The sequence below is a fragment of the Nyctereutes procyonoides genome, unplaced genomic scaffold (assembly GCF_905146905.1).
Source record: "Nyctereutes procyonoides isolate TBG_1078 unplaced genomic scaffold, NYPRO_anot_genome, whole genome shotgun sequence".
NCBI lineage: Eukaryota > Metazoa > Chordata > Mammalia > Carnivora > Canidae > Nyctereutes > Nyctereutes procyonoides.
The window spans coordinates 42,197,267-42,222,253 of record NW_026575131.1 but is presented as its reverse complement, the minus strand read 5'-3'; the positions used below and the strand labels follow the sequence as shown (position 1 = coordinate 42,222,253).

Genomic DNA, 24,987 nt, shown 5'->3' with positions numbered 1-24,987 from the left:
TGGAAAATGGGCTTCATGGGGCAGGATCCCAGGACTCTGAGAAAGGGGTGCATCTCAGCCGGTGATGGGGCTTGGAAGGGAGCCTGGGGTTCTGTGAGTGCTGGGAAGCCTCCAGCAGGACTCACACCCCCACCCCCGGGGCCCTTGCAGTGAATGGCCACTGTCCCTATGTAGAAACTGATTACGTGGTTGTTTCCTGTATTACTTTATACAATTGTCTTCCATTTATTGCCATTGATGATGGATTTCCACATACATAGGGACACGAAGCTTCCCATCTTAAAAAATTCTGGGTTTAAGAAGGAAGCATATAAAAGTGTTCTTAATAAAAGGTTAGATAGTGAGTATTGGAGAAAGGACAGTTCTATGTATCTGTTGTCGCATTAAAAAGACACCCCCAAACAGTGGCTTGAAACACCAGTAGTTATGCAGTTTGCTCCTGAATCTGGGGTTGACTGGCTTAGCTGTTGCTTGAGGTGGGGGGCATCTCCTATGGTTCCCGACAGATGGCAGTGGAGGCTGCAGTCACCCCAAAAGTGGTTTTGTTCACATGCTCAGGGTCTGAGCTGGGAGACCCAAGCAACTGGATCCCAGATGATCAGGTCTTGCACAGCGACTATTCTTACAGACAGCAAACAGGACCCATGGAGGGGAAGGCCTGCGCCATGGTCACAGGGGGACCAAGGCCTTGGCTGCCCAGCCCCCACCCCCGGTTCCTGCCCACAGCAGGAGTAATACAAGCCAGACTCATGTCTGCACGACCTCAGACAAGGCCAACCAGGAAAGTCCCCACCTGGACCCGGACCCTGCACTGACCTGAACCTGACTTTTACCCTCATGCTAACCTTGACCTGAACTCCTTCTGAACTCTGGCCCTCACTCCCATCCTAACCCCTAGCCTGACATGGACTCTACTTCTGACCTTAACCTTAGTCCCTAGCATCGGCCTCGACCCTAACCCTGAACTCATCCCTTCCCCAGGGCTCACCCCTCCCTGGTCCCACAGTGGGCAGCCGTCCCTCAGCTGAGGCCACGTGGCTCTCACTTAGGAGAGAGCTCACTCAGGGAGCATCTACCCAGCATTGCTGAGGCTTCTCCAGCAACCCTGCACTCCCTGGCTGCCCCCCACACACTCACTCCCCCCAGCCTTCACCAAGGCTGCAGTGGGCAAGGGATTTGTTTGGGCCCTGGCTCCCAGCACCCTCAAGGATGATCTGAATAGAGGCCTAGTCAGACCTTGGGCCCTCTAGTCGCCCACCAGCTCCTACTCTGGGGTCCCTGAGGACTCAGCTTCCCTGGCTTCCTCTTCTCTCTACCTTCCGTGCCTTTCTGGGGAGAGCCAACACTACACACCTGCTCCACGTTCTTCCAGACAATACCCCATGCAGGGAACAGGGCTGGTATCCAAGAGGCCCCTGTGAGGCTCGCTGACTGAGGGGTGGGGGAAGCAGCCCCTACAGGGGACTTCAGGGGCCCCTCTGCACCCCAAACCCCTTCAGGAGGACACCATCTCCACCAACCACAACCATTCAACAGATGTAACCTGGCTCCCACGTGGCATTTCCTGCAGGGGGTGGAAGGGAAATGGGGGTGCAGAGGAAGCAGGGGTTGAGAGGTTGCAGGAGAGGGTGCATGTAGGGCTGGGGCTGCAGTGCGGGGACGGGGACGGTCAGGCTGTGTGACATCTGAGAGGCCATTTAATTTCTCAGGTGTCTCTTTCTCAGCCCCAAATCCAGGTCCTCCAGGGCAGGACTGTTATGGCCCTTTGCAGCCTGTCAGAATGCCACCTGCAGGTGTCAAAGAGCAGGAACCCCCTGACCTCTTGCCTCTCTGGCCCAGGAGATCATGAGGGTCAATTATAATGAATTTTGCCACTTTGTCACCAGCACTATTGAAAGAAGAATCCTCATCCTGGAAGACAAGGTGGGGACTAGAAAGGGGGCAGACGGGACCCAAGCCATGCCCCACCAAGCCACTTTGACACTGTCCAGCTCACCATGATGCCAGCCTGACCTCCCAAGTAGATGTTAGTGTATTCTCGCTACAGCCAAGGGGCTCCTGCAGCAGCCGGGAGAGGTCATTGCGGGGGTCCCTGCGGGTGACCCACCTCCATCGGCCTCCCTAAGGTGTCCACACCGTGGGTGGTGACCTGGCTCCAGGTGTCTCTTTTGTAAATGAACACTGACCTCAGAGTCCATGTCCTCACCATCTCTGGTCTTGTGGTAAGGGTCTGCTACGGCCCCGGCTGCCCTCAGGGTCTCCCGAGGCCGTCCTGACGCTCCGGCTCAGCTGGTGTTGGACAAGGCCCAGCAATAGCGTGGGTGGAGGGGTCCCGGTGGATCTGAACTACAGGGAGAGTTTATGGATCTTGAGTGGGGCTGGAGCCTCACGCCAACTCAGGGCCCCTTGAGTCAAGTCTGTCCCCACTTGTCACAGAACTAGCTGATGACCACTGAAGAGGCTTAAAATACAAGTGGGCTGCCATAGTCCTGGGTAAGCATGAACGCCCACAGCATCTGGATACCGCCACTCGTCATCAGTGCTGCCCCCTTCCAGGGACCTTTGTGGGGACACCACAGGGGTTTCTGGCAAAACCAGAGCCCAAGACTTCATTCACACTGCTACATTTGGCAGAACCAGCCCAAGGAAGCTTCACTCCCGCCCCACAGCCCTACGTCACCTGAGGGTCTGTGGGTGTCCCCTCAGCCACCAGCAGCCCCCACCCTGAGGCTCCCAGTGGGGATTCAGCTCAGGTGTGATTGGTCTTTGTCAGAGCCTCCCTCAGCCCCTCCCTCACAGGCCTTGAGATCAGGGTTTTGTCTATGGAAAGTACACTTGGAGCTGAGAATTTACAATCCAGGGCATGGTGGCAGGGTGGCCCTGGTGCCTGGGGCCATATCCCTGCATAAATCCACCTTTTCTCCATGCTTCACCCCACCCCGCCCTCACCCCACCCCCAGACCACTTCAGAACACAGTCACCCTGCCTATTGACACTGTTAGGGCAGGGGGAGCAGCCCCTATGGGTCACCTGGCCCAAGCCCCTCGATGTGGGAAGAAGAAACTGAGGCCAGGCAGGGAGGAAGTTGCCCCAAGACCTTGCTAACTGTGTCCCACACTAGAACCACCATGGGAATGAGGTCCTCCCCTCCCAAAGGCACCTGAGCTCCCGCTGGCCTCTCCACATGCCTGCAAAGTGCTGAGCCTGGACAGGGCACAGCCAGCTGTCCTGCACACAGGCCTGTGGGCTACAGGTGTGTGGTTCGTAGGCACACAAGGTGAGTTTGCACAGCCTGCCCTGCAGCTTGCTCTGGCACCATCAGGTATGCACAGATCCACGATTGTTGGAGGCCTCCAGGCACCTGTTCTATCACAAACCACCAAGGGGAAGGGCCACGCCAGAGGACACCCAGCAGGTCGAGTGGACTGCAAGTTTGTTCAGCCTTGCCTCCCTGAAAGGCCAGTTCAGCTCTGGGGCAATCAGGAAGGAGGCAGGTCCCCAGGAGGCCACTAGCGGACAAAAGTTCCAATAAACAGAGCGGTCACTAGCAAGTTGGGGCCTCTGACTAAGAGTGGGGAAACAACGACACTGACAGTGAGGTGAGGATTTCAGCCCAGCAGACTAACGTCAAACTTCCAGAAGGGATTCCAGAATCCAGCAAGATGAGTGGAAGGTCCGTCCCAGACAGTCCAGCCCACTAGTATACAGACAGCAACACTGAGGCCCAGGGAGGCTCTATAATGGGAGCAAAGCTCAGGCAGCAAAGAGCCCGCATGTGTCAAGGGCGTCATCCAAGATGGACCTCATGGCAGGCCGTGGAGGCACACGTGTCGCTCCCCACCCTCAGCCCGCCCAGGGCAGCAGCAACATCTCCCTCGGAGGAACTGTTCATCTCCTCCAAGACTCCCCCAGGGGCGCATCCTGCCCTCTGCTCCGTGGGCGATGGGGGCCAGGCCGGGTCACGCTTGCTCCCTCGGGAAGTCCGTGGCGGCGCCTCTCAGCTCTGCGGTCGGCCCGGGAGAGGCCGAGCTACCAGGGCTCCCTGGAGTCCCAGCGGCCAGGAAAGCGGAGCAGCCTCATGTCTTCCTTCTGGATGTGCTCGTAACAGGACTGGTGGGAAAGAGGCGAGGCTGAGGGGGATCCAGCCTGCCCACTCCCGGCCCCGTGCAAGGACGCCCCAATACCAGGGTGCCCCCATCTCCCTGGCCGGGGCCACCGCGTCTCCAACCTGGCCTTGGCCACTGTCTGCAAGGAAGGGGGGCTTCCCCTCTCCTGTTATGCTCAGGGGTACAGCCTGGAACAGGCTCGGGGCCCCAGGGACCTCAGGGCTGGGATGAGGTACGGGCCCCCCTGCAGCCCTCCAGCAACAGCAGGACCAAGAGCTCTGTGAGGACCTTCCCACAGGAGCACAGATGAGCAGGGAATCTGGGTTCATCCCCACAACAGGGTCCAGGGCAGGGAAGGGGTCTGCCCCACAGGCCAGGGTACTTTTGCCTCAGTCTACCACCTCTCTCCCTCACCTCCAGGGCCGTGAGCAAGAAGTCATACAGGCCTCCCGTGTGGATGGGGTCCATCATGTCCCGAATCAGGTGGATCTCGGCTCCCAGGTGCTGGATTCTGGGGAACATCCACCCCCACCATGAGAGGAGGAACGGGGCCCATCAGGGACAGGCACCGGGCAGCTGGGGAGGGAGCCCTGACCTGGGTGGCTGGACACCTGGGATGTGGCCCATGCTCTGCTCCTGGCACCCATGCGGGACCTTAGGTGGGCTTCTCTGGGCCTCAGACCCCCCACACTGTACCAAGAAAAGCTGTGTCCATAAACCCTGATGTTCCAAGACTCAAGAGTGTGTCTTGGCTGGGGGTCAGGCAAGATGGGAAGGGGTCATCCTGCAGCTCAGCCCCCAGCCTGGGGCTCACCGGGCACGTGACACCACATAGATGAGCAGCGGCAGCAGGTCATCCATGGGCAGCTTGTGCTCCTGGCCCAGCACACGCGACACAGTGGCCTCAATTTCCCCGTATGTCTTCTCTAGCACCTCCAGCTTCTCCCGGGGGTCCACTGTGGTGCTGCGGCAGGGGAGCAGGTTCCAGATCAAGGCCCTCAGGTTCAGCCCCAACACCCCCGCCTCCCACCCCTCACCCTCCTCAGGGCTCAGACTCACATGATCTTCTGCAGACACTCCGTGGCTGACAGGAAGCACTTGTCCCTGACCAGGGAGAGTCTCTGCATGGCAGGGAGCGGGGAGGTGGATGAGGCCACGGTCCCCCCCACCCCCCAGATCTGTCACTCCCTCCCACCTGGGGCTGGAGCTCTTGCCACCACTTTTCCCCCTCGCTGGCTCCAGCACAGCCCTGCCCAGAGGGTCAAGTGACCCAGGGCAAGCCACAGCTCCACCGGGAGCCTCAGTTTACTCAACTGTAAAGTGGGATAAAGGGTCTCCAGGAGGTTGGGAAGGAAGATAACAATCCCAATCTACACTGGGTGCCACCGGGGGTTGAACACCTATGTCGGTGGCTCTCAGACAAGGGCTTTTTGAAACACAAAGTCCAGGTCCACACTCAGAGTCTGACTCAGTATGTCTGGCTAGGTCTGAGAATCTGCTTTCCTAATAGCTCCGCAGATGGTGCTACACCGCTGGCCCAGCAAGCAGCCTGAGAGCCACCGCCTCGTGTGTAGCAGCCCCCGTGCCCTCCCAACACTCTCATGCGGGGATACCAACACCGCATGAGAGCACCCTCACGGGTGAGAACTGAGGCTCAGAGATCGGCATCCTGCCCACAATCACACAGCCAGGAAAAGGGGGGAGCCCATGTTTGCACCTGCTCATGGTGGGCCAGTGGCTACACCCTCACAGGAGGTCAGAATGACCCAGAAAGCTGGGGATCTCCCCCCTCACCTATCTCTGTGCTGTCCCAGCTCCTCTGCAGCAGGGAGGCAGAGGCCTGATCAGAAGGTTGAGCAAACCCTGGGGGCCCTACCCAAGGCTCCAGCCTCCCCCGACCCGGGGCAGGTAATGGACCCACCTTCTCACCTGATTGGTGGTCAATGTGAGGTCCTTGAGGGGCCACAGGTGCCTGAAATTAAACAAGTGTGACATGGCGACTTTACCAGAAGGAGGGGGCAGGGTCTGAGGTCAGGGGGCAAACCCCCTGTATGCCAGGACCCACGGCGGGGCTGAGCCAAGGAAAGGGGTCCATGACGGCATCCTGGAGTGCTGGTGAGGAACCCAAGGGGAGGCTGGGAGAGATTCTGGAGTGGATAGCCCCCCAAAACTTGGATAGGAGTGAGGGGCAGCGCTGTACACCAAGGGACCCTAGGAGCAAAGTCCTGGTGGTTGGGCCAGAGAATGACAGCAGAAGAGAGTGTTCTGGAGTCTTGGTGGGCCAGGGAAGGCTGGTGCACAGGGAGGGACATGCCATGCAAAGCAGCACAGGACAGGAACTTGGAGAGACAGTGAAGCAGGGAGGCCAGCATGGAGGAAGGAGCACAGAGGCCGCAGGAGGGGGTGGGGAGGAAGAACACTGGGGAAGCTGTTGGCACCCAGGTTTCTGGGCTGGTGACTTGTCAGTTGCAGGAGACATTCATGATGGAAGGAGAAATGGGGTTTCAGAGAGGGTGGCTGGGAGCACCATTGCTGTGTGACAAAGGGGACCAAGTGTGGGAGGAGAGAGAGCACCCACACCCTCCTTTGTAGCATCAGTGGATCAGAAAGGGCACTGAGGAAAAAGGATGTTTCAGCAACTGAGGGTACAAGGGACTTGCTCTCACGACAGTCCTCGGTTTCCCCTTGAAGACCTCCCCTCCCCCACTCAGTCCAATTGCTGGGAGCAGAACACCTTGCCCCAGCGCCCCAGTGGTAGGTACCGAGGTTGGCTGGCCAAAGTGGGCCACAGCCAGCATCTCGGGGCAGGCTCAAGACCAGGGAGGGATTTCGGGAGCCCTGCTGGAGCTGCTGTGAAGGGGACACCAGCTCTCTAGAGTGCAGTGGGGACCTGAGTGGGTACAGTATAAATCTTGAGTGGCTGGTGCCATGTTCGTCACCATCAGTGGAGGCCAGAGAGACATCAAGAGAGGAAGAGAAGTGGCTTCCCTTCACCACTCAGTTAAGCAGCTAGATCCAGCCACGCCTGAAACTAGCCTCGCCAGCATGATCCTAGAACTTCGTGGGTACCTGAGCCAGTTGACACCAGCCCTATTTTGCTAGAGGCAACGTGAACTCCACTTGCGAGAGCCCTGGCAAGCATGGCAAGGCAGGGAGGCTTACTTCTGTACGTCCAGGAACTTGAGCAGCTTGGTGTCGGGGAAGAGGCTCAGGCTGGCAATGCCCTGGCTGTACAGACCATCCTCCCTCTCGTGAAGAAGCAGGTAGAGAGTGAAGAGCTCCGAGTAGAAGCTGGGCAGCATAAGAGGCAGTACCAGTCCGTGCACCTGCAGGTCCCTGGGTGACAGTGGCCAGGACAGGTTGGGACCGGGGGAAGGGAGGGGGCACCTGGGGCTGGGGCAGGGATCACGACTCGCCCCTCAAAAAGCCCTTGGAGCTCCTCATCCCCATGTCCTCCATTCTCTAGAAAACGCTTCTGAAACCCATTCTCAGTCATTCATGCCTTGGTGGAACTCTGCAGCCACCTGATCCTCTCACGTGACACTGAGAGAGCCGCTATGGCAGCCGGGGCAGGAGTTGATCCCCATTTGATGGAAAGCAAAACTGGGGCCCTGGGGAGACCAGGGACTTGCGGGGAAGCACTCAGCAGCCATTCCAGGCTGGTCCAGTATTGCCTCTTCGTTTTCTGGCCTTCCTGGGACTCCAGGGGGGGAAGTTCTACCTAACGTCTAACCCCATTTCCCACGTCTCCTGCCGTGGAGGATGGCCTCGCTGATAGGATCTCTGAAGGCAAACTGTAAAGTTCAGTTATGGGGATCGAGGGAGACAGACTGAATAACCCACTTGACTCTCACTCTATGTGACCTCAGGCTCAGCCCCTGCCAGGCCTCAGTTTCCTCGTCTGCATGTAGGGGGGAAGGTGTCCGGGGCAAAGGCTCAACTTCTGCACACCTAAAGGAGGAGGCTGGGATAGCGCATTTACCACAAAGATACACGTGACACAACGTGATGGTGCCCCCTCCCAGGTGACCCAAGGTTGAGGTCATGGGACATTCGGACCCTCAAATGGTCAATGAACAATGCTTGGTCGATAGCATGAGCCCCCAACACTTCCCCAGAAGAACCCCTACCCCCACTGAGGGAGGCTTTGGGAGCGAAAGTGTGCAGTCGCCGGGTCCTGAGGCTGGCTGCCTCCAGGGAGGGGACCCCGCAGGCCCCATGGGAACAGTCACCTTGTCTCTGTATCCTCGTCCTCCTCCGGAGCTTGGCCCTTGCGCTGTAAGGCCACCTGCAGCAGACCCCTGGAAACGGGCCAGAGGGACAGCATGGCTACCGCTTCCCGCAGAACCCGAGTCACCAAGGACTAGGGCAGCAGGCTCCACGCCCCGGAGCCCAGCCTCCCAGGCCTCTGCAGTTAGGAAGCTGGGAGCACAAGACATCAGCCCCAGAGCGCTGGCACCCTGCAACAGAAGGACTGCAGCACCTGGGGCCCCCATGTGTAATGCTAGATAGAGTCTTAGCTCAGCCGGGACTGGAGATGGAGTCTGACTCCAGAGTCAGGCTCAGCCTGCAAAGGCTGAGAGCTCCTGGGGTCAGGGGTCGGCCTGGGGCCTGGCCGAGGCGAGGACTCTGCCTGCAGGCAGCCCTGGATGTAATCTCCTACCTTCTAACCCCTTTGCTCACCAGCTGGACGCTGCCTGACCCGCTCTCTGGCTCTTCCCCAATCCAGAGGCGCCATTCCCGCCCAGGGTGCTTGGCAGAGCACCTGCCATGTGGAAGAGGCCAGAGCCCTACTTGCCTGCCGTCCCAGGGCTCACCTGTAGGCGGCCCAGAGCTCCCGGGCATGCTGCTTCACCTCCTCCTGGGCCAGCGCCTGTAGGTGCTTGTTGGCCCCAATGCCGGCATACGTGGCCTGAAAGGTTAGCATCAGCGTCCGGAGCAGCTTTCCCAGAGGGTGCAGCGAGTTGCCCAGGGCCTAGCAGGTGCAAAGGCAACAGAGAGGTGTCCAGGGCCAGGGACTGGAGCACAGCACACCCCAACAAGACTCCCAAGACAGCTCCCACTTCATAGATGGGAACACTGAGACCCTCCGAGGAGAAGGGGCCCACCGGGCGCAGTGAGGAGGTCCCCTCCCTGCAGACCCCCCTGCCCCAGGGCCCTCACCTTCCTGAGGCACTCCCGCAGCGCCCTGGGCTCCCGGTGCTGCAGCAGCTCATCCAGGACGTCTTCCATTCTGCCCGCACAGGCCTCGGGCTGGGTCCTGGGGCACCAGGCACACATGTCTCTCACCCACACCTGGGCCTGGGCCCTGAAGCACCCCCTCCAGGAATCCTTCCTCCCCAGGCCACTCAGAGCCCCACAGATGCCAACCCTGGCCCTCTGGATGCCCCTGTGGGTGCCTCCGTGCACACATGCACACACGTGCGTGCCTGCGCCTCACCTCTCACAGCACAGGTATTCCTGGGACTTGCGCAGCTCCCTTGCGTTCTGCACGTGGAAGCCCAGTAGGGCCTCCTGCTGGTCCCCAGGGCAGCCGGCACTGACGAAGTCCCGGAAGGGGCCATAGACGCCCTGCCAGCGGCTCTCCACCGGGAAGGCACCCACACCTAGCTGCCTGGGATAGTGGGGGAGGTAGCGATGGTGCTCTGGTGGGCAGGACCCTGGCCAGGCCCTTGGAGAGACAGGGATGTCCCACCTGGCCCAGAGTCAGGGCCCAGGAAGGGTGGGGAGACTGGAGGGGCTGACCTCCAAGCCTCCAGGAGAAGAAGGGAGAGGCAGAGAGGACACAGAGCATCTACTCCATAGTGGAGAGGAAAGAGACACACAGAGCCCTGGAAAGGAGACAGAAAGATCTGGAGAGCTGGAATCCAGACAGTGGGGTCTTGGCCTAAGAGGGAACAGGGCCCAAAGTCCAGGATCCTCCTGCCTGCAGAGCCCACTCTCCCTCCCAACACACTTGGTTCCTTCCTGAGCTTGATCCTGTCTTGGCCAATGGGCCTGGGGGTCTAGGCCGTGTGTGTGCCTAATGGAGCACTGCCCTCCCACATCACGTGCACAGATTGTCCTACACCTGTACCCCACCCAAGCTTGGTCCTGCTTCTGGGGTTTGCTGTCTACCCCCAGCTCCTGCGGTCAGGGAGAAGCATGCAAGGATGATGGGTCTAGTATTCAACTCTGCTACCCCCCGACATCCGAAATGCTACCTGGGGCCATGTAACTACCACCCACATCTCAACAGACATGGCAAAAGTCACCACTTGAGCTACAGTTTTCCAAGGAATAATTCTGTCCTCATGGGGAAGAAGTCTATCCCCTTCTCAAAGACCCCACAAGAGTGACAATGAGTCCACTTAGCAAGTTTCCTTCTTCACCTTGGCTGCCAGGGAACTTGGATCCAGGTTCATGTTCCATCATAACCAGTATAGGGCTTATTTGTACCTTCTTTTCCTTTCAGTTCAACTCTTACTTTTATTTTCCATTTTATTCTTATTTGTGTTAGTTTTACAAACCATCTTGTACCCTTCCCAGAAAAAAAGCAGAGTCTAAGCAAAGCCTATGCATAATATTTCTCTCCAGTTTTGTGTGTGTGTGTGAGGTTCTGTCATGGCCCTTGATTCCAAGAGTCTCTGACTTGAGGGCTTTGTGGCCCGAGCTCTTTGAACTCTCCAAAGAGCTAAGAGGAAGTACAGAAAAGCCCCTCTGATGAGACCTGAGTCCGTGAGGTCAAAATGCAGACACATACACAACCCTCCAGGATGTACAGGTCAGGCGGCCAGGCGGCCAGGCTCTCACCTCTTACGGGTGCTGCTTGGATCTGGCGGGAAGGCAGCCGTGTCCAGCATGCCTTGGGTATGCAGCCCTTTCCCTGTCCCGCTGCCAAAAGAACCCTCCAGGGTGAAGCCATTGGGGAAGGTGACCTTGCCCTGCAAACGGGGGAAAAGAGGCAGAGATACCTGTCTGCCTGTCTATCCAGCTGCCCTTCCATCCAATCATGACAGGTGTCATGCCTGTCCATTCTGGGTCACAGGGGCTAGGGACTGATAGGGCGCCATCCCACCATCCATCCAATCTGCCCCACCCTGGGAGGGCTCATATTCCTTCACACCTGCAGGAGCCCCTGACCAAGAGCTGAGCCTACAGCTCGGGGGCTCACCTCTGAGGTAGGAGGCTGGAGGCAGGGGGGCGCATAGGAAGGAACTCGAGTCAGAGCAGAAGAACTGCTACTGTGGGACTTGGGGGTGGAGGGTGGGGTGCAGGGTAAGTCCCAAAGTAGGAAGAGGCCTTGGGAAGGTATGAGGCACCGCTGGCCCTTCGGAGGGCCAGTTCCTGCTGCCTGGGCTGTCCTGTTCATAGCACTCCTGGCCTCCAGCCTTCAGATGCCATGGTGCCCTCTGGTCATTAGGAGACCGAAACAGCCCCCGCATTTAAAGGCCCAAGCAGGGCCCGACTGCCTTCTGCTGGGTCAGCTTGGGCAGGAACATCTGAAGGACAGTGACTCCGGGGGCCCCTGCCCAAGGCATCAATGCCAGTGGAGGGGGTGCATTCCCAACCGGAGGCCTGCAGGGAGACACAGCCACGGCCCACCAACACCCTGGGCCCCCAAGGCAAGTCCACCTGTCCCCTCCTGACTCCCACCAGGATCAAATCCCAACTCCACAGCAGGAGGGGTCACTGAGCCCACCCCCTGGCCGTGGTGGAGATGGGAGAGGCCCTCTACTACCTTCCACACCCACTGCCCACGCCCTTAGCCCTGGAGACAAGCGGGGAGATTACAGGCTCCACCCGAGGCCTTGGCGGGAGTGGAGTAAGTCTCGGTGGTCCTCACCTTCCCCACAAGGGTCAGGTCCCTGGTGAAGGTGCCCTCATACAAGGAGTCATCTTCAGAGAGGAGGACGCCTGGACCCTAGAGAAGGAAGCCAGGGAGAGGAGAAGCCATGGAAGGGCTTCCAGGAGACTGGGGGTGGGGAGGGTGTGGCAGGAAGACAGGAGCAGGCCTCGACCCAGGATGGAGCAGTCCTGAGCCTTGCCACACCTCCCAGGACTGTGCCTAGGCAAGATGGCAGCCGTGGGCCTGCTGAGAGCACTGAGCACCAGACCCACGGACCTCACCCCTGGGTTACCCTGAAAGACTCCCAGGGACCTGGCTCCTTCTCTCTGGCAGCCTCTCTCAGAAAGCCTCCCAGGGACCCTTCCTTCCTCACCTCCTGCTCAAGAAGCCCTGGGCTTCTCCTCAGCCATCCCCACTTCCCTGTCACTGACCCTCGGTGACAGTGGAGCTGACCAGGCTCCCTTGTTGCATTGGTTTCCAGGAAGCTCAGAGCCAAATGGGATACAATTTGTGCCCTACTTGAATCTATTTTGTGTCTATTCTGGTCTTTTCTTCCTTCTTCAAACTTTTCCAGAACAAAGTGGAGCAAGAGCAAATGTACAAGCCATAATAACAATAAGAGTCACCAGGCCAGAGCCCTACTGTGTGCCAAAGCATCTGGCAGGGTGTGGGTGAGGCCAGAAGCAAGTGCTGGCGTGCCTGGCCTCAGGAGACCCAGCTGTGAACTTCAACCCTGCCACTCAACAGAACGTGACACCAGGCAGGTTCTCTGACCTCTCTGAGCCTCATATTTGTCTTTCATACACTGGGGACAATGACATGATCCCATGGAACCCAGCTTCCCGCCCTATCCACCCCTGCCCAAACTCTGCTCAGCATCGGGGCCTGCAGAATAGGAGGGGGGCTCCAGAAATTCAGCCCCAGTGCAGGGAGAGGGTAGCTCAGGGCACACGGGGGTCACCCCACTCACCACCATCTTGTCTGCCTGGAAGGTCCCCTGGTAGCAGACACCAGCCTGGGTGACCATGACCCCTGGGCCATGGCGCTGGTCGGCCTGCCACATGCCAATATAGCGCTCACCCCTGGAGAGGAGCCAGAGTTGGGTCAGAATTGATCCTGGGCCCCTCGGTGTGCTCTCCTGGCATGGATGGGGTAGGGGTGGAGAGCAGATAAGGAGCAATGATACTGCCTGAATCCACTCAACTCAGGCCCAGGGCAAGAGAGATCAGGACCTCCAAAAGGAAGAGAGAGTGGAGGAGGGAGGGAGCCTGCCTGGGGGAGGTATCCTGGCAGGCTTCCTAGGGGAGGTGGCAGGAAGGGCAGATGGTGTGCAAAGCCCTGGAGCTATGAACCTACCACAAATAGGACAGGTACGTGGGAACACTGAGTGGTCTAGAAGGTTGGAGGGGTGTGCAGGTGGCATGGCAGGGATGAGGTCAGAGACATGGGCAAGCCTCGAATGCCAGGCCAGGGGCCCTGGGCTTTGTCTCACAGCCCAGAGCTCTGGCAAGGGCTGTGGTCCTCACATGGCACTAGACCAGGGATCAGAAACTCCTGGACAGCACAAGGAGGGGCCCAAGTGGGGAGGCTCCTCGGTCAGGTAGCTCAGGGCTCCCTCATCCTGAGCCTCAGCGACATCCAAAGTCATGAACAAGAAGTGAGGGGCTTCAAAGAGACTTGGGGGACAAATGGACAGACCCACTGATGACAGGACCCATGCCCTGAGGCACCTTGGTCTGTGAGGGTCTTCTCTGCCCCGCAACCCTGTGGGGCACTCACCTGTCACTGTCCTCCTCGATGCCATAGCCACTCCGCTGACCCCTCTCCCAGTGGCCGGTGTACTTGCAAGGCTGCAGGGCCTGGGGGGCGCTCTCAAGGACCCCAAATCCATGCCGCAGGCCCGCCTGGAAGTAGCCTCTGTATACCTCGTCGGTGCTGTACCTGCAGAGGCCACCAATAGCTGGCCAGGCCTCCCCAAGCTCAGCCCCGGGGATGGGGCCACCCCACGAGACCACCCTGCCTGCTGTCAGGCCGAGGGACACTTACTCACAGATGCCATAGCCACACATGCTGCCTTCCCGCCAGTGGCACTTGTAGCAGTCAAACGTGTCCTCAGAGGCCTGGGGTATCAGGCGGATGCCGAAGCTGTCAGTGTGGGTGCAAGGAGAGGGCAGTCAGCACCAGGGGCCACCAGCTTGACCCCAGGACACCCCGTGACGTCCCTCCGTACCACCCAGGAGTGTCCCTGCCTCCGAGTGGCCTTCTCAGACAAGGGGGAGAATCTCCCAGGTTCTCAGGCATTTCTTCTTCCCAAGGGTCACTCTTAGGACATGCCCACCCCCGCCGCCATCACCTGTGCACCCTAGGAGCACCTCCAGACCCTGACCACTCACTCCCTCCTCCGGGCTTTCTGTTTTGTGCAATCAGGGGAGCTGGACCAAATGGCCTCAAGTTCCTGCTTGAGCCTTGGGAACTGAGGACCAGGTCAGGTTCGTGCCGGGGGCAGGGACGAAAGCCACTCACCTGCCCCCCACACACTCCTGCAGCAGCCCCAGGCTTACCCATGCTCCAGGCCCTGGCAGAAATTCCCCACGTGATTCCGTCCATCCGGCCACTTCAGGGTACCCCTGGAAGACAGTTGGGTCCACACACACATCAGGCCCACCAGTCCCATCCAGTATGCACAGCTTGCACCCCCCCCCACCCCCCGCGGACTCCTGCATAGACTCTCTCAGAGGCTGAGGCTCCCCTTGGACTGGACGCTCTGCCCCCACCCAGCCCTCTTCTCTGACCCACAGGGGCTCTCAGCCTTTGTCGACTCCTGGCACGACCACTCGCCACACCCCACAGGCAGGGAGAGCTCTAGAAACATCCAGGTTCCCTTTCTCCCTTGACCAACAGGAGGCTCAGAGCTAAACTTCAAGCTTAAGTCAAATGCTAGTCAGTGGCTTCTAGCATCCTCCTCTCTGCTTCTGGCGCAGCATTGTTTTTTTATATTTTTTGTTTGTTTGTTTGTTTTGTCGTTGTTGTTCATTTGCATCCTCGAGCCCTCTCTGGAAGTAGGCAAGGTATCAGAAACAAACACGCTTGTGAACATAACCCTGGTAAGTCCAAGTCCCTCCTGCTTTCTGGGCCTTGGCTTTCCCGGAGGTGGTGCGGGGGTTGGGGGACACATGTTCTTCCAAAGCCCTCCTGCTTGTGGGGCTGACACAGGTCTGCGGCTGAAGCCAGACTCACCTTAGAACCTGCCCTAAGGCCTCAGGCAAGTCATGCCAGTCTCTGGCCTCAGTTTCCACACCTACAGAATGGGTGATAACACGCCCCCAGAGTGTTCTTGGTAAGGATGGGTGGAGATGGGAGGTCTGCAAACCATTTTTGCTAGCAGATGGTGCTACGTGGATACGAGAATTCTCCTTCTACCCTCCTTCTACCCTCTCCTGAGAACAGCCACTGCAGCCCTGCAGGCCAGCTGCCTGAAGCCTGTCCCCCACACTCTGGGGTCATCACCATCAGCAAGACCCTATACCCACAGACCCAGGATGGGCCAGGTCCTCTCCAACAGGGCTCAAGACAGATGGGAAGACAAACGGTCGACCAACCAATGCAGGAAGTAGCCTCCAGTTGGTGCCCGGAGGCGATCAGGTCCTGTCTGCCCCCCACCCCGTTGGACTCGCAGGGGAGCCCTGCGGCTTGCAGGCCCAGAGCCCCGGTCACTCACTTGCCATGGGGCCTGCCCCGATACCACTCGCCCTCGTAGGTGGCCTGGCAGAGCCGGCCCTCCGCGCGGAAGGTATACGCCACGCAGCGGCAGGTGGGGGGTTCGGAGGGCTCCAGGCCTGCCCCCAGCACCGGGAAGTCCTTCTTTCCGCGTAGGGCCTGGCACACAGCCTGAGTCATCTTCCACTGCCAGACCGTCTGGTGGGGGCAGGGGGAACGCAGGACAGGTCACTGCTGTGCAAGCAGCTCCTCTGGGAAGGACAGTGGGGAGACAGTACCCCCTCCACCGCCCCTCTCTGACCCTGTTCTGTCACTTGGAGCACCTCCAACTGCTCCACACTGCTCCCTAGGGTCCTGCACCCAGACCCGAGATCCTCGTGTGCAGTGCCCGGGCCTGCCCAGAGGGGCCAGCACAGGCCCCCGTCCTGGCTTCACAGGGAAAAATGCCCTGTTCTCTACAGCATTCTGATCCCTGGAGCCTCCAGGGTGGCATAGTTGTGCCCCACCTCCCACTCCTGGCGCCTTCCCTCACTCCTCTGACCCCACTGCCCCGACTCACAGCTCACCCCCCACTCACCCGGTCCTGAGTGTCCTTGGAGCAAAAGGAGAGCTCTTCCTCGGGTGTGAGGAGGTGAAACATGCACCTAGATAGATAGAGGTGACGAGTAGGCCCCAGCTCTGTCCAGGGAGCCCAAGCCCTGGGGTGCAGGCAGTTTCAGGAGGGTGGAGGGAGAGAAGGCCTGGGGTGTCATGGGAGGGGGCTGCTCACCCGTCCTGCCCAGGATCTATCCACACCAGCTTCAGATCAAAGATGTGGACATTGTGGCCCTGGAAGAAAATGGGGTACAGGTGTCACCCAGGGCCCAGACCAGACACTCCCCTACTGCTCTGGCCCAGGCTTGCTCTAGGCACCAACCTGCTGCCACCCCGCTGGGTGTTCCGCCAGTGGCTCACTCCAGCATGCCCAGCACTGAGCCTGTTCCCATCTCCAGGGCAGCTCCTCTGTGTCCCTTCCCATCTGACGGCCTGGCCAGGAACCCAGGAGCAGCCTGTCCACTCCCCTACATCCTGCTCCATCATGGCCACAACTCGGACACCCTTAGCCCCTGCTGGAAACCCCCCATAGGCTCCTACTGCCTGGGGCATGGAGGCCTCGCTGCTGAGCCTATATCTGAGACCACAAAGGTGACTCCTGGCTCATATGTCCTCACGCCTAGCCCTCTCCACAATGAGGTGCCACGGCCCTGCCACACTCACATCTTCTCAGGCTTGCCCCCAACCCCGCTCAATCTGACCCTTTGCTCATGCTGCTCCTTCTACCTGGAATGCTGTCCCTGCCCTGAGAACTGATGATGAATGAATGTCCCTTCCTCTAAAAGATTCGTGTAGCAACCTCCTGTCTGGCCTAGGCAGGCCGGTCACTGCCTCACTGCCACAGGAGGAGGAAGAGGCCCAGGCCCAGGCCTGAAGGCAGGAGGACTGTGCCAGACACAGGCAGGGACAAGGGTGGGCCTGGCGCAGGACATGCAAAGGTCCAGAGGTAGGAAAGGACACAGTGCATTCAAGTGACGGTATCTCATCCAGTATACTTGGAGCACTTTACGTGAGGTCAGGAGTGAAGGGGAATGCAAATTGAATCAGAACCCCAAAACCAGGCTTCAGGAGACACAGGTTTGGGCTGGGCAAGTAGCACCCCTCCCAGGCCTCAGCCTCCCAGCCTGCAGGAGAGTCCTAGACTGACTTTCCGAGAGGACAGAGAAGACAGTGCTATGGCTACCATGAGGGCAGTATGAGTTCAGGGGGCACTAGGCACAGTCAAGGTGACAATCCCAAACCCCAGGCCTGGCTCCCCCCAACCCCCACTTTCTGTGAAGTCCAGAACCCAGGCACTGCTTCCCCGTGGCACTCTTCTCTAGAAACTTCATGTGTGCTCTGGGTCCTTCATCCAACCCTCCTTAGCCACCAAGAGCCACCCAGGATCTCCCAGTCTGGGGCTCCTCTCCTACATGAGGAAGAGAAGTAAGAATTGTCCAGCATCTGCTGCAGGACAAACTCACAAGCATCCCACTTTCCAGATGAGGAAACTGAGGTGATGCCTAGCAGGGATGCCAGCTGGCAGGTGCTGAGGCCGGGATGTACCTGGAGCAGCGCACCGTCCTCCAGGGATGACCCCCACCTGTCGCCTCCACCCTGGCACGGCCTGCCTCTCAGCCCCCATCACCTCCCCCTCCACTCCCTCAAGCCCAAGTTCTTTCTCCCTGCTGTTTCCCTCCAATCCTTTCTCAGCCAGACCCCAGACCCCCACTGAAGCCCCAGGACCTCTGGTCAGCCCCACCCCAACCTGTAGCAAGATGAGGGCATCATCGAAGAGCAGCACACGCTCTGCCCGCAGCGGGGTGACCATCACGGGTATGTCCTGGCTGTCCTGAAGGAGTCGGCGAGCAGGGGTGCAGAGCACATCCTGAGGAGGAGAACGGGGAGGCATGGGAGTCAGGCACCCTCGGGCTGGTCACTGTGGCCGCTCCCCTGCCTGTCTCTGCCCAGAGCACCAGCCCCTGCAGTCTGAGACTGTCCCAGAGGCCCCCAGCTCAGTGGTGGACACTGGGGTTCTAAGGTCTGCAGGGGCATCACAACTTGTCTTGAACCTTTGCTCTGATGCCTGCCCCACCTCAAGCCACTGCCCCTGCCAAGCCGCCCAACAACACTCACCACAGTTCTGCAGTCCCTGCCTCTTACTGGCGATTCTGTCCCCTTTCCTGTCCACCTAATTCCCTATACTGGGCCCCAGGCCTGTCTTACCCTCTCGGGGCACAGGGGCTTTCCTCCCAGCAGGGACAGTGCATGACACAGTGGGCAGTGACACAAGGATATGGTCGTTTGGTGGCATCCCAGGACAGAGGGTCAGTTCCAACTGCTCCTCCCTAGAACCAGCTCACGGCCTGGGCTGCTCAGCAAGTGCATGGAGATAGCTAGACAGGTGGGCCTCACAGCCACCTGCTTCGGCCACCACTCCCACTTCCAGGTGGGGAAGCTGCGGCATGGACAGCCCAACAGGCCACACTGCCTGGTGAGAACTCCTTCCCTGACCACCCCCCAGACCTCAAACTCACTCTCAGCCGGCTGCTCAGGGTGTGCCAGAGGGCCTGCGTGGCCATGGCCTGGTCCAGCGCCTGCCTCATGAAGGACTGTAGGCTCCCAAAGACAGTGGCTGCGTGTACCACCAGCTCCCGAGTGGGGTGATGCTGCAGGGACACAGAGAAGCTGGTGAGCAGGGGATGGGGGTGGAAGGGGGCTTGTCAGAACCTCCCACACACTGAGACTGCTGCCCCAGCGCTGGCCTGGCCCCAGCTGCTCAGAAGGTCTGGATCTAAGCCGAAGTTTGTCCCTTTCTCCCTGCCAGGACTTCCTTCGGGGAGAGGCCAGCATGAAGGGCTTCCAGACAGGACCACTGGATGACTCCCCCCACTGGGCCTGGGCCAGGTGTCCTCTCCTCCCGTATATGATTCTCCGTCTGCTCTTGGGTCTCTGCTGGCCCCACTTGGGCACAGCTATGTACCTCAGACAGGCCAGGACAAGGACACACCCCTCCAAAGCCCCCAGAACACAGCCATATCCCCAAAGCATGGCCGGGTCCTTCTCAAACCACAGTTCCCAAATCAGTGTGTCCCCCAAACCAGGGCCCTGTGTCTCTCCTCCTTTGGCTTCCCTGCAAGCAACAGGCCTCGTGAGCAGCACCCGGCCCCCTGACAGTCCCTGCTACTTACCTCCCCGATGGTGTCCCCGAGGCTCAGCAGGAGGAACACGTACTGCTGCACGTGATGGGCAAGCGGCTGGCAGAGGGCCTGGGCCAGCGCTGTGCCCACAGAGGCCTCTGAGCTCACGCCCGACAGGAGCTGCCACAGTGCCTTCCTCTGGCGTCGCCAGTATTCCCTGAGCAGAGGGAGGGCCACACACCGCCTTCACTCCCCTACTCCATTCCTGAACCCGCCACCATCGCCCCCCCAACCCCAGCTAACTGCGCCCACGTCCCAGCGACAGTCCCAGACCCCAAACTACTCTCCTATCGGATAAATGCAGTTGCCCCATTGCAAGGTCAATGGCAACATCTCATTTGAAGGGGTGGCTGAGTAGAACCACCCACCCCGACAGGACGGCACTCCTTCTGCCTTCCCAGGGTCCAGCCTGGCTAGGGGATATCTGGATTGTGCTCACAGCCCCAGCAGACTTCCCTCCCTCCCTTCCGGTGTGGATCAGTGTAGAATTGTTAGAATCAGGAGTGTTCAGGATGAGTCATGGGCCATGACACTCACTGCTCTGGGGATGGGACTTCCCCGACCTGCCCCCCCTGGACACCCCTGCCCCACTCAGAGGGCCCCTGCAGCATCCTGGGCTCACCTCTTCTTCTTTGCTGCCTTCTGAAAGACCTGTACCACCAGGCACCTGGTGTAGGACTCGATGTACCTGCAGGCAGCACAGGGGACTCCCTGCAGGCCCAGCCCACAGCTTCACACCCAAGCCCCTGCCCCTCTGGGGTCCCCAGATCCCATTCACTGCATAGCTGGAACCCTGCCCCAACCAGAGAATTCTAACTCAGTCTTTCTTCACTGGGAAGCCCCAAGGCTCAGGTCTGCGGTGTCTGAGCCTGAGCCCAGCTAATGCCCAAGGCCCTGGGGCCAACCCCGGGTGAGCCCCACCCCCTACCAAACCCAAACCTTGGCCTATGCCTGACCCAGGTGGAAACCTGGTGCTTGGTGGTGGGCACCCTGATGCCCAGGCCAAGCCCCAGGCACCCTCGCTGTCTTACTCCACGTGGACCTGCAGGACACGGTCGGCACCACACAGCAACAGCAGGGATTCCAGACCCACGGAGTCCTGATGGCACAGCCTCTCCCGCAGCGAGTGTAGGCTCTCCTCTGTCACTTCCCAGAGCTGCTGGGAGCTCTGGTGCAGCTGCTGCAAGAGCCGCAGGTGCTCTCTGCCCCGGGGGTCCGAGGGCTCTGGGGCTAGGGCAAGGGGGGGGTGGGTACAAGCACAATGTGAGGGGGGCAGGGCCATTCCTCCACCCAGGGGAGCGGTGCCCCACAGCCCTGGAGCTGCAGCCGGGGTCCTCAGGACAGGGGAGGAGACCGATGTGGCCCCTAGAGCTCAGAAGGGATGGGCGGGCTGGAGCGTAGGACAGCATCTTTGAGGAGGAAGTGGGGGCACAGGTCCCCCCATCCCCTATGACACCAGGACAGCACTGATGAGCTAGGAGTGGGTCTGGGATATGGGATCCATTAAGTCCCGTGGTCCCCTGGCACAGACAGAGCCCCAGATGGAAGACGCCTCCCCAAGGTCACTTCATTCATGAGAGGGATTATAGGGGAAAGGGGAGAAAATGAGTGGGAAAAATCAGAGAGGGTGACAAACCATGAGAGACACCTAACTTTGGGAAACAAGCAAGGGGTAGTGGAAGGGGAGGTGGGCAGGGGAATGGGGTGACCGGAGGACAGGCACTGAGGGTGGCACTCGACAGGATGAGCACTGGGTGATATGTTGGCAAATCGAACTCCAATAAAAAAACATACAAAAATAAAAAGGAAAATAATACACATTAAAAACAAAAACAAAAACAAGTGAGACCCCCAAACTGGAAGTAAAAACCCTGTCATGTCCTGGCTGAGAGCAGGATGGGAATCCAGGCAAAGAATCAGGCCTGTGCCCTGGAAGAGGTGGGATTCTGACTCTATGTACAGCTGGGTCTAGGCTAGGGGGTCATGGCCTGGCCCCTCGGGGTGCCTCTGAGAAGGGAGCAGCCCCCAAAAGGAAGCAGAGCCCCAGTCCCATCAGAAGATGCCAATACCAAGTGTCAGCCCTCCCGTCTGAGGCTGAGAAAGCTGCACCCCAGGTCTAACAAGGTAGGACTCGATACCCAGAATGGTTCCTGTGTCCACCCCCACCCCCCGGCCCTCACCCCTGCAGAGCCAAGACTCACTGGTTTCGAGCAGGGGCTGGAGGACAAGGCTGTTGATGCGGGCGAGCGTAGCCGAGAAGACCTCCTCCAGCCGCAGCAGGGCCTCCTCCTCAGGGCTGCACATGGCCAGGGCACCGCACTCGGGGCCTGTGAACAGGGCCCAGGCCCAGTCTCAGGGCTGAGAGTTAGAGGGTCTCTTAGCCCTAGAGCCTCAGACTGCCTGTCCCTGGCTCTGACACTCTGAGGCTCTGCAGTTAGCTGACCTGGGTAGGGTGGGAGATATAATCGAAGCCGCTGGAATGGGCAGGCGACAGAGGCAAACAACAAGGGGTCTCATTCCTCCCAACCCAGCCCCAATGGCATCAGAGGTCATTCCAGGCCCCTGGCAAAGTCTACAACTCCCAGGGAACCGGCTCTGGGGCAGTGGGGCGGGTGCTCAGAGGTCTGGCCAAGGGCCCAGGCCCAGGCATTCCTGCCCCACCTTTCCTGCTGCTGCTTTAGGAGGGCGAGGCCTTGGGAGGGACAGGCAGGAAAGGGAAGCAGCTAGACACCCAGCTGTGGCCTGCTCTCTGTGGGTCCCTGCAGCAGTACCGGTACCCCCCCCCCCAACATGGGACAGCGAAGCAGTTAGCTCCAGGTGAACTCGGGCAGACCGGGGAAGCCCAGCCGAGGAGCCAGAGGGTACAGCAAATGTGGTCCACCTGACTCTTCCCCATTATCTCCAGAAATGGATGGAACAGAAAGGCCCTTTGGGGATGATCTTTCCATCCTCAGTTGGCAGCCAGTCCATTGGGGTCTGAACTGAGAGGTGAGGCCACTGGCTGAAGGTAGAGGAAGAGGGTGCAGCCTGGACGGGGTGTGTACTAGGAACCAGGTGAGGGCGAGTGTCACAGGGCAAGCATCAATAGCTCGAGGCTATTCGGGAGGTCCTGAATACCAAGCACCCCCCACACTCACACTGACCTGGAGCCCACCCCAGTCACACGGCACCTAGGACATGGAGCTCTGTCCCTCCCCACTTCAGACTTCCTCCGTCTCTCCCCCCGCAGGGCTGGCAGCTACCCCACCCCTGCCTGCACCCATGGTCCGCACCTCAGCTGCTCCACAGGACTCTGTAAGTCCTCCTTAGAAAGGATAAACTGGTGGGGGGAGCTGCTCTGGATGTGGAGACCTGGTCCTCAGCCTCCCTCCCAGTTCAAAGCAGCCTGGGACCCTCAGGATGAGTCTTACAGACCCAGGCTGCTAACAGACGCGACTCTAGGAACCTTCTAGATCCGTGGTCCCAAATGAGATGTCTACCCCCAGGGACGGGAGGCACATTGCCCAGAGGAAAGGCCAGAAGTTCCACATGGCTGATGAGACGGTGCATGGTTGGGGATCTGGCCTGGTGGTGCCCAGGGGCCCCTGTTCCTTGGGTGAAGAACTTGGGGCTTCATCCTGGAGGCAACCAAGAGTGTGAGAGCAGGGAGCAGACCAGGCATGAGTGTGTTTGGGGGTTGGGGGAAGTGCTAAGCCATAACACCTGGAGGGACCCAGCAGGAGTCATCCCTACTCGAACCCCTGTCACACCCCAACCCATCCGGCTCTGGTCAAGAGCATGGCCTCCTTACCCTCGCCCTCCACCCTGGTGCAAGGTTCCTCAGTGGTAGGCTGCACATGAGGTACATATGGAGAAACTGAGGCCCAGGAGGGAACTGGAGGGCCCAGACGCTACTTGTAGAGCATGTGCCGGGCTCAGACCCAGGCCTCTGGCTCCCTGTCCTATCAAGCTCACCAGAACTAGGTGGTTCAGAAGGGCTGGGCGACTTGTCTCAGGGACACACAGCAAGTTCCCAGCAGGGCCCAGCCTCCTACCTCCCTCAGGCAACCTTGGTGCTCCCTGCAGGGTGGGGTGAGGACAGAACTGACAGGTCCTGGCGTGCCCAGGTGAGTCAGCTGCCTGTCCCCGTGTTGATCTAACCAGCAGCCAGACCTGCTCTCTCCCCTGCATTCCTGGCCTGTGCATGCCAGGTGGCTCTCAGGCAGCAGGGCCATTGAGGCCTCCCCTGCCCCCCCCAGGGCCTGGCCCCTCGGGCCCCTCGGCCCCTCAGGCCCCTGGGCCACACCCTATCATGGCACCCACTCTGGTATTTCCTGGTCTGGACAGGCAAGGAAGTTTTGCTTGCTGTGGAGTCCTCTGAAACAACCAGCAAGTGCAGTGGTAGAGCAGAGAAGGGCTGCCCAAGGGAGGGGGCGCCCGACTGTCACTGCGGACGGCTCAGTCTGCACTATGGCCTCTCCCCTGGCACCCCTTCTCCGGCCCCCCAGGCTCTAAGCTTCTTGTCCTAGACGCCCCCCTCCGGTGTCTCACAGCTCCCTGCCCCTCCCTGCCCCGGCACACGCAGTCCCGAGTTTCCCAAACATGGGATCCTGTTCCAGCCACCAGGCGTTGGCCCGTGCCGGTCTCGCTGCAGGCGTCACCTCCTCCTGGCAGCCTCCCAGGCAGCCCCTCGCACCCTAGCCCTGGCCCAGTCCCTGGGCACGGCGCTCGTGCCCTACACGAACCCTGGGGGGCGGGGTGGGGGTGCGATCCCTGCGCTGCCCCTCAGCTCGAGCCGCGCGACCACGGGGCAGGGAAGACGAGGCTGAAGGCCGCGGGCGCGAACTCGGACGGCCCCGGTCTGGGGGAGTCGCGGAGGGACGGCGACGCGCCCGCCCAAGGGGGCGCTAGGCGAAGGTCCTACCTGGAGTGAGGGGCGCGCGGAGCACAGGAGCCCGCCCACAGACGCGCGACCTCCGCCCCGCCCGTACCTGTGCGGCGCCGGTGCCCCGAGCGGGGACTGTCGCCGCGGCCGCCCGCTCCCCGCGGTCCGCCCCCCCGCCGCCCCCCCGCCGCCCGCCACCCGCCACGCCCCCGGCGCAGCCACGCCCCTAGACACGCCCCGGCCACGCCCCCGGACACGCCCCCGCTCGCCCCGCCCCGCCTCCGGGAGCTGCAGGTGGAAGTGGGGGCAGGCGCCCACGGACCCTCCTGGCAGGAGGTGGGACGCGGCGTCGGTCCTCCCCGCCAGAGGTCTACTCCTGAGGCCTTTCCCTAGAGTCCTCCCGGGTCCGAAGGACCCTGAACCCAGCGGGAGTCAGAGGAGAGGGACTGACTCCTCCGCCCCCCGAAACACCCACCCACACACACACACACACACACACACACTCGCTCCCTCACCCAGACCCGGGCTAACCTGGCTTCCCCGGGAAAGGCTCCCAGGAGGCAGTGTCCGGGATCCTGGCGGGGCCTTCCCGGGGCACTCGCCCCTATTCTGAGGCGCTGGGGCCTGGGTGCTGCACCTTTTTATTTTTTTAAAGATTATTTATTTATTTGTTTGTTTGTTTATTTATTTATTTATTTA

The 24,987-nt window shown here is 60.0% G+C and overlaps 1 protein-coding gene across 6 annotated transcripts; it reads right to left on the bottom strand.

Annotated features, from left to right (window-relative positions):
* Window positions 1-3,081: 3,081 nt before the first annotated feature.
* Window positions 3,082-24,450, bottom strand: ALS2CL (ALS2 C-terminal like). 6 transcript variants are annotated; one of them, XM_055342787.1, is made up of 27 exons: window positions 24,395-24,450; window positions 21,626-21,751; window positions 20,456-20,654; window positions 20,047-20,112; window positions 19,416-19,581; window positions 18,762-18,893; window positions 17,993-18,112; window positions 16,421-16,479; window positions 16,229-16,295; window positions 15,653-15,849; window positions 14,496-14,561; window positions 13,981-14,079; window positions 13,714-13,875; window positions 12,905-13,016; window positions 11,932-12,009; window positions 10,899-11,029; window positions 9,547-9,720; window positions 9,270-9,366; window positions 8,924-9,081; window positions 8,339-8,407; window positions 7,950-8,057; window positions 7,269-7,442; window positions 6,036-6,078; window positions 5,166-5,227; window positions 4,921-5,070; window positions 4,521-4,617; window positions 3,082-4,110 (listed from the first exon to the last, which is right to left on the bottom strand). In XM_055342787.1, exons 2-27 carry the CDS (start codon window positions 21,726-21,728, stop codon window positions 4,030-4,032), a joined length of 2,970 nt encoding a protein of 989 aa, XP_055198762.1. In that variant the 5' UTR covers window positions 21,729-21,751; window positions 24,395-24,450; the 3' UTR covers window positions 3,082-4,029. The 6 variants fall into 6 exon arrangements, 4 of the variants coding, with proteins under 4 accessions (XP_055198762.1, XP_055198761.1, XP_055198763.1 ...); XM_055342786.1 differs by having other exon boundaries at window positions 24,328-24,401; XM_055342788.1 differs by lacking the exon at window positions 24,395-24,450 and having other exon boundaries at window positions 6,028-6,078; window positions 7,961-8,057; window positions 21,626-22,636.
* Window positions 24,451-24,987: the final 537 nt, after the last annotated feature.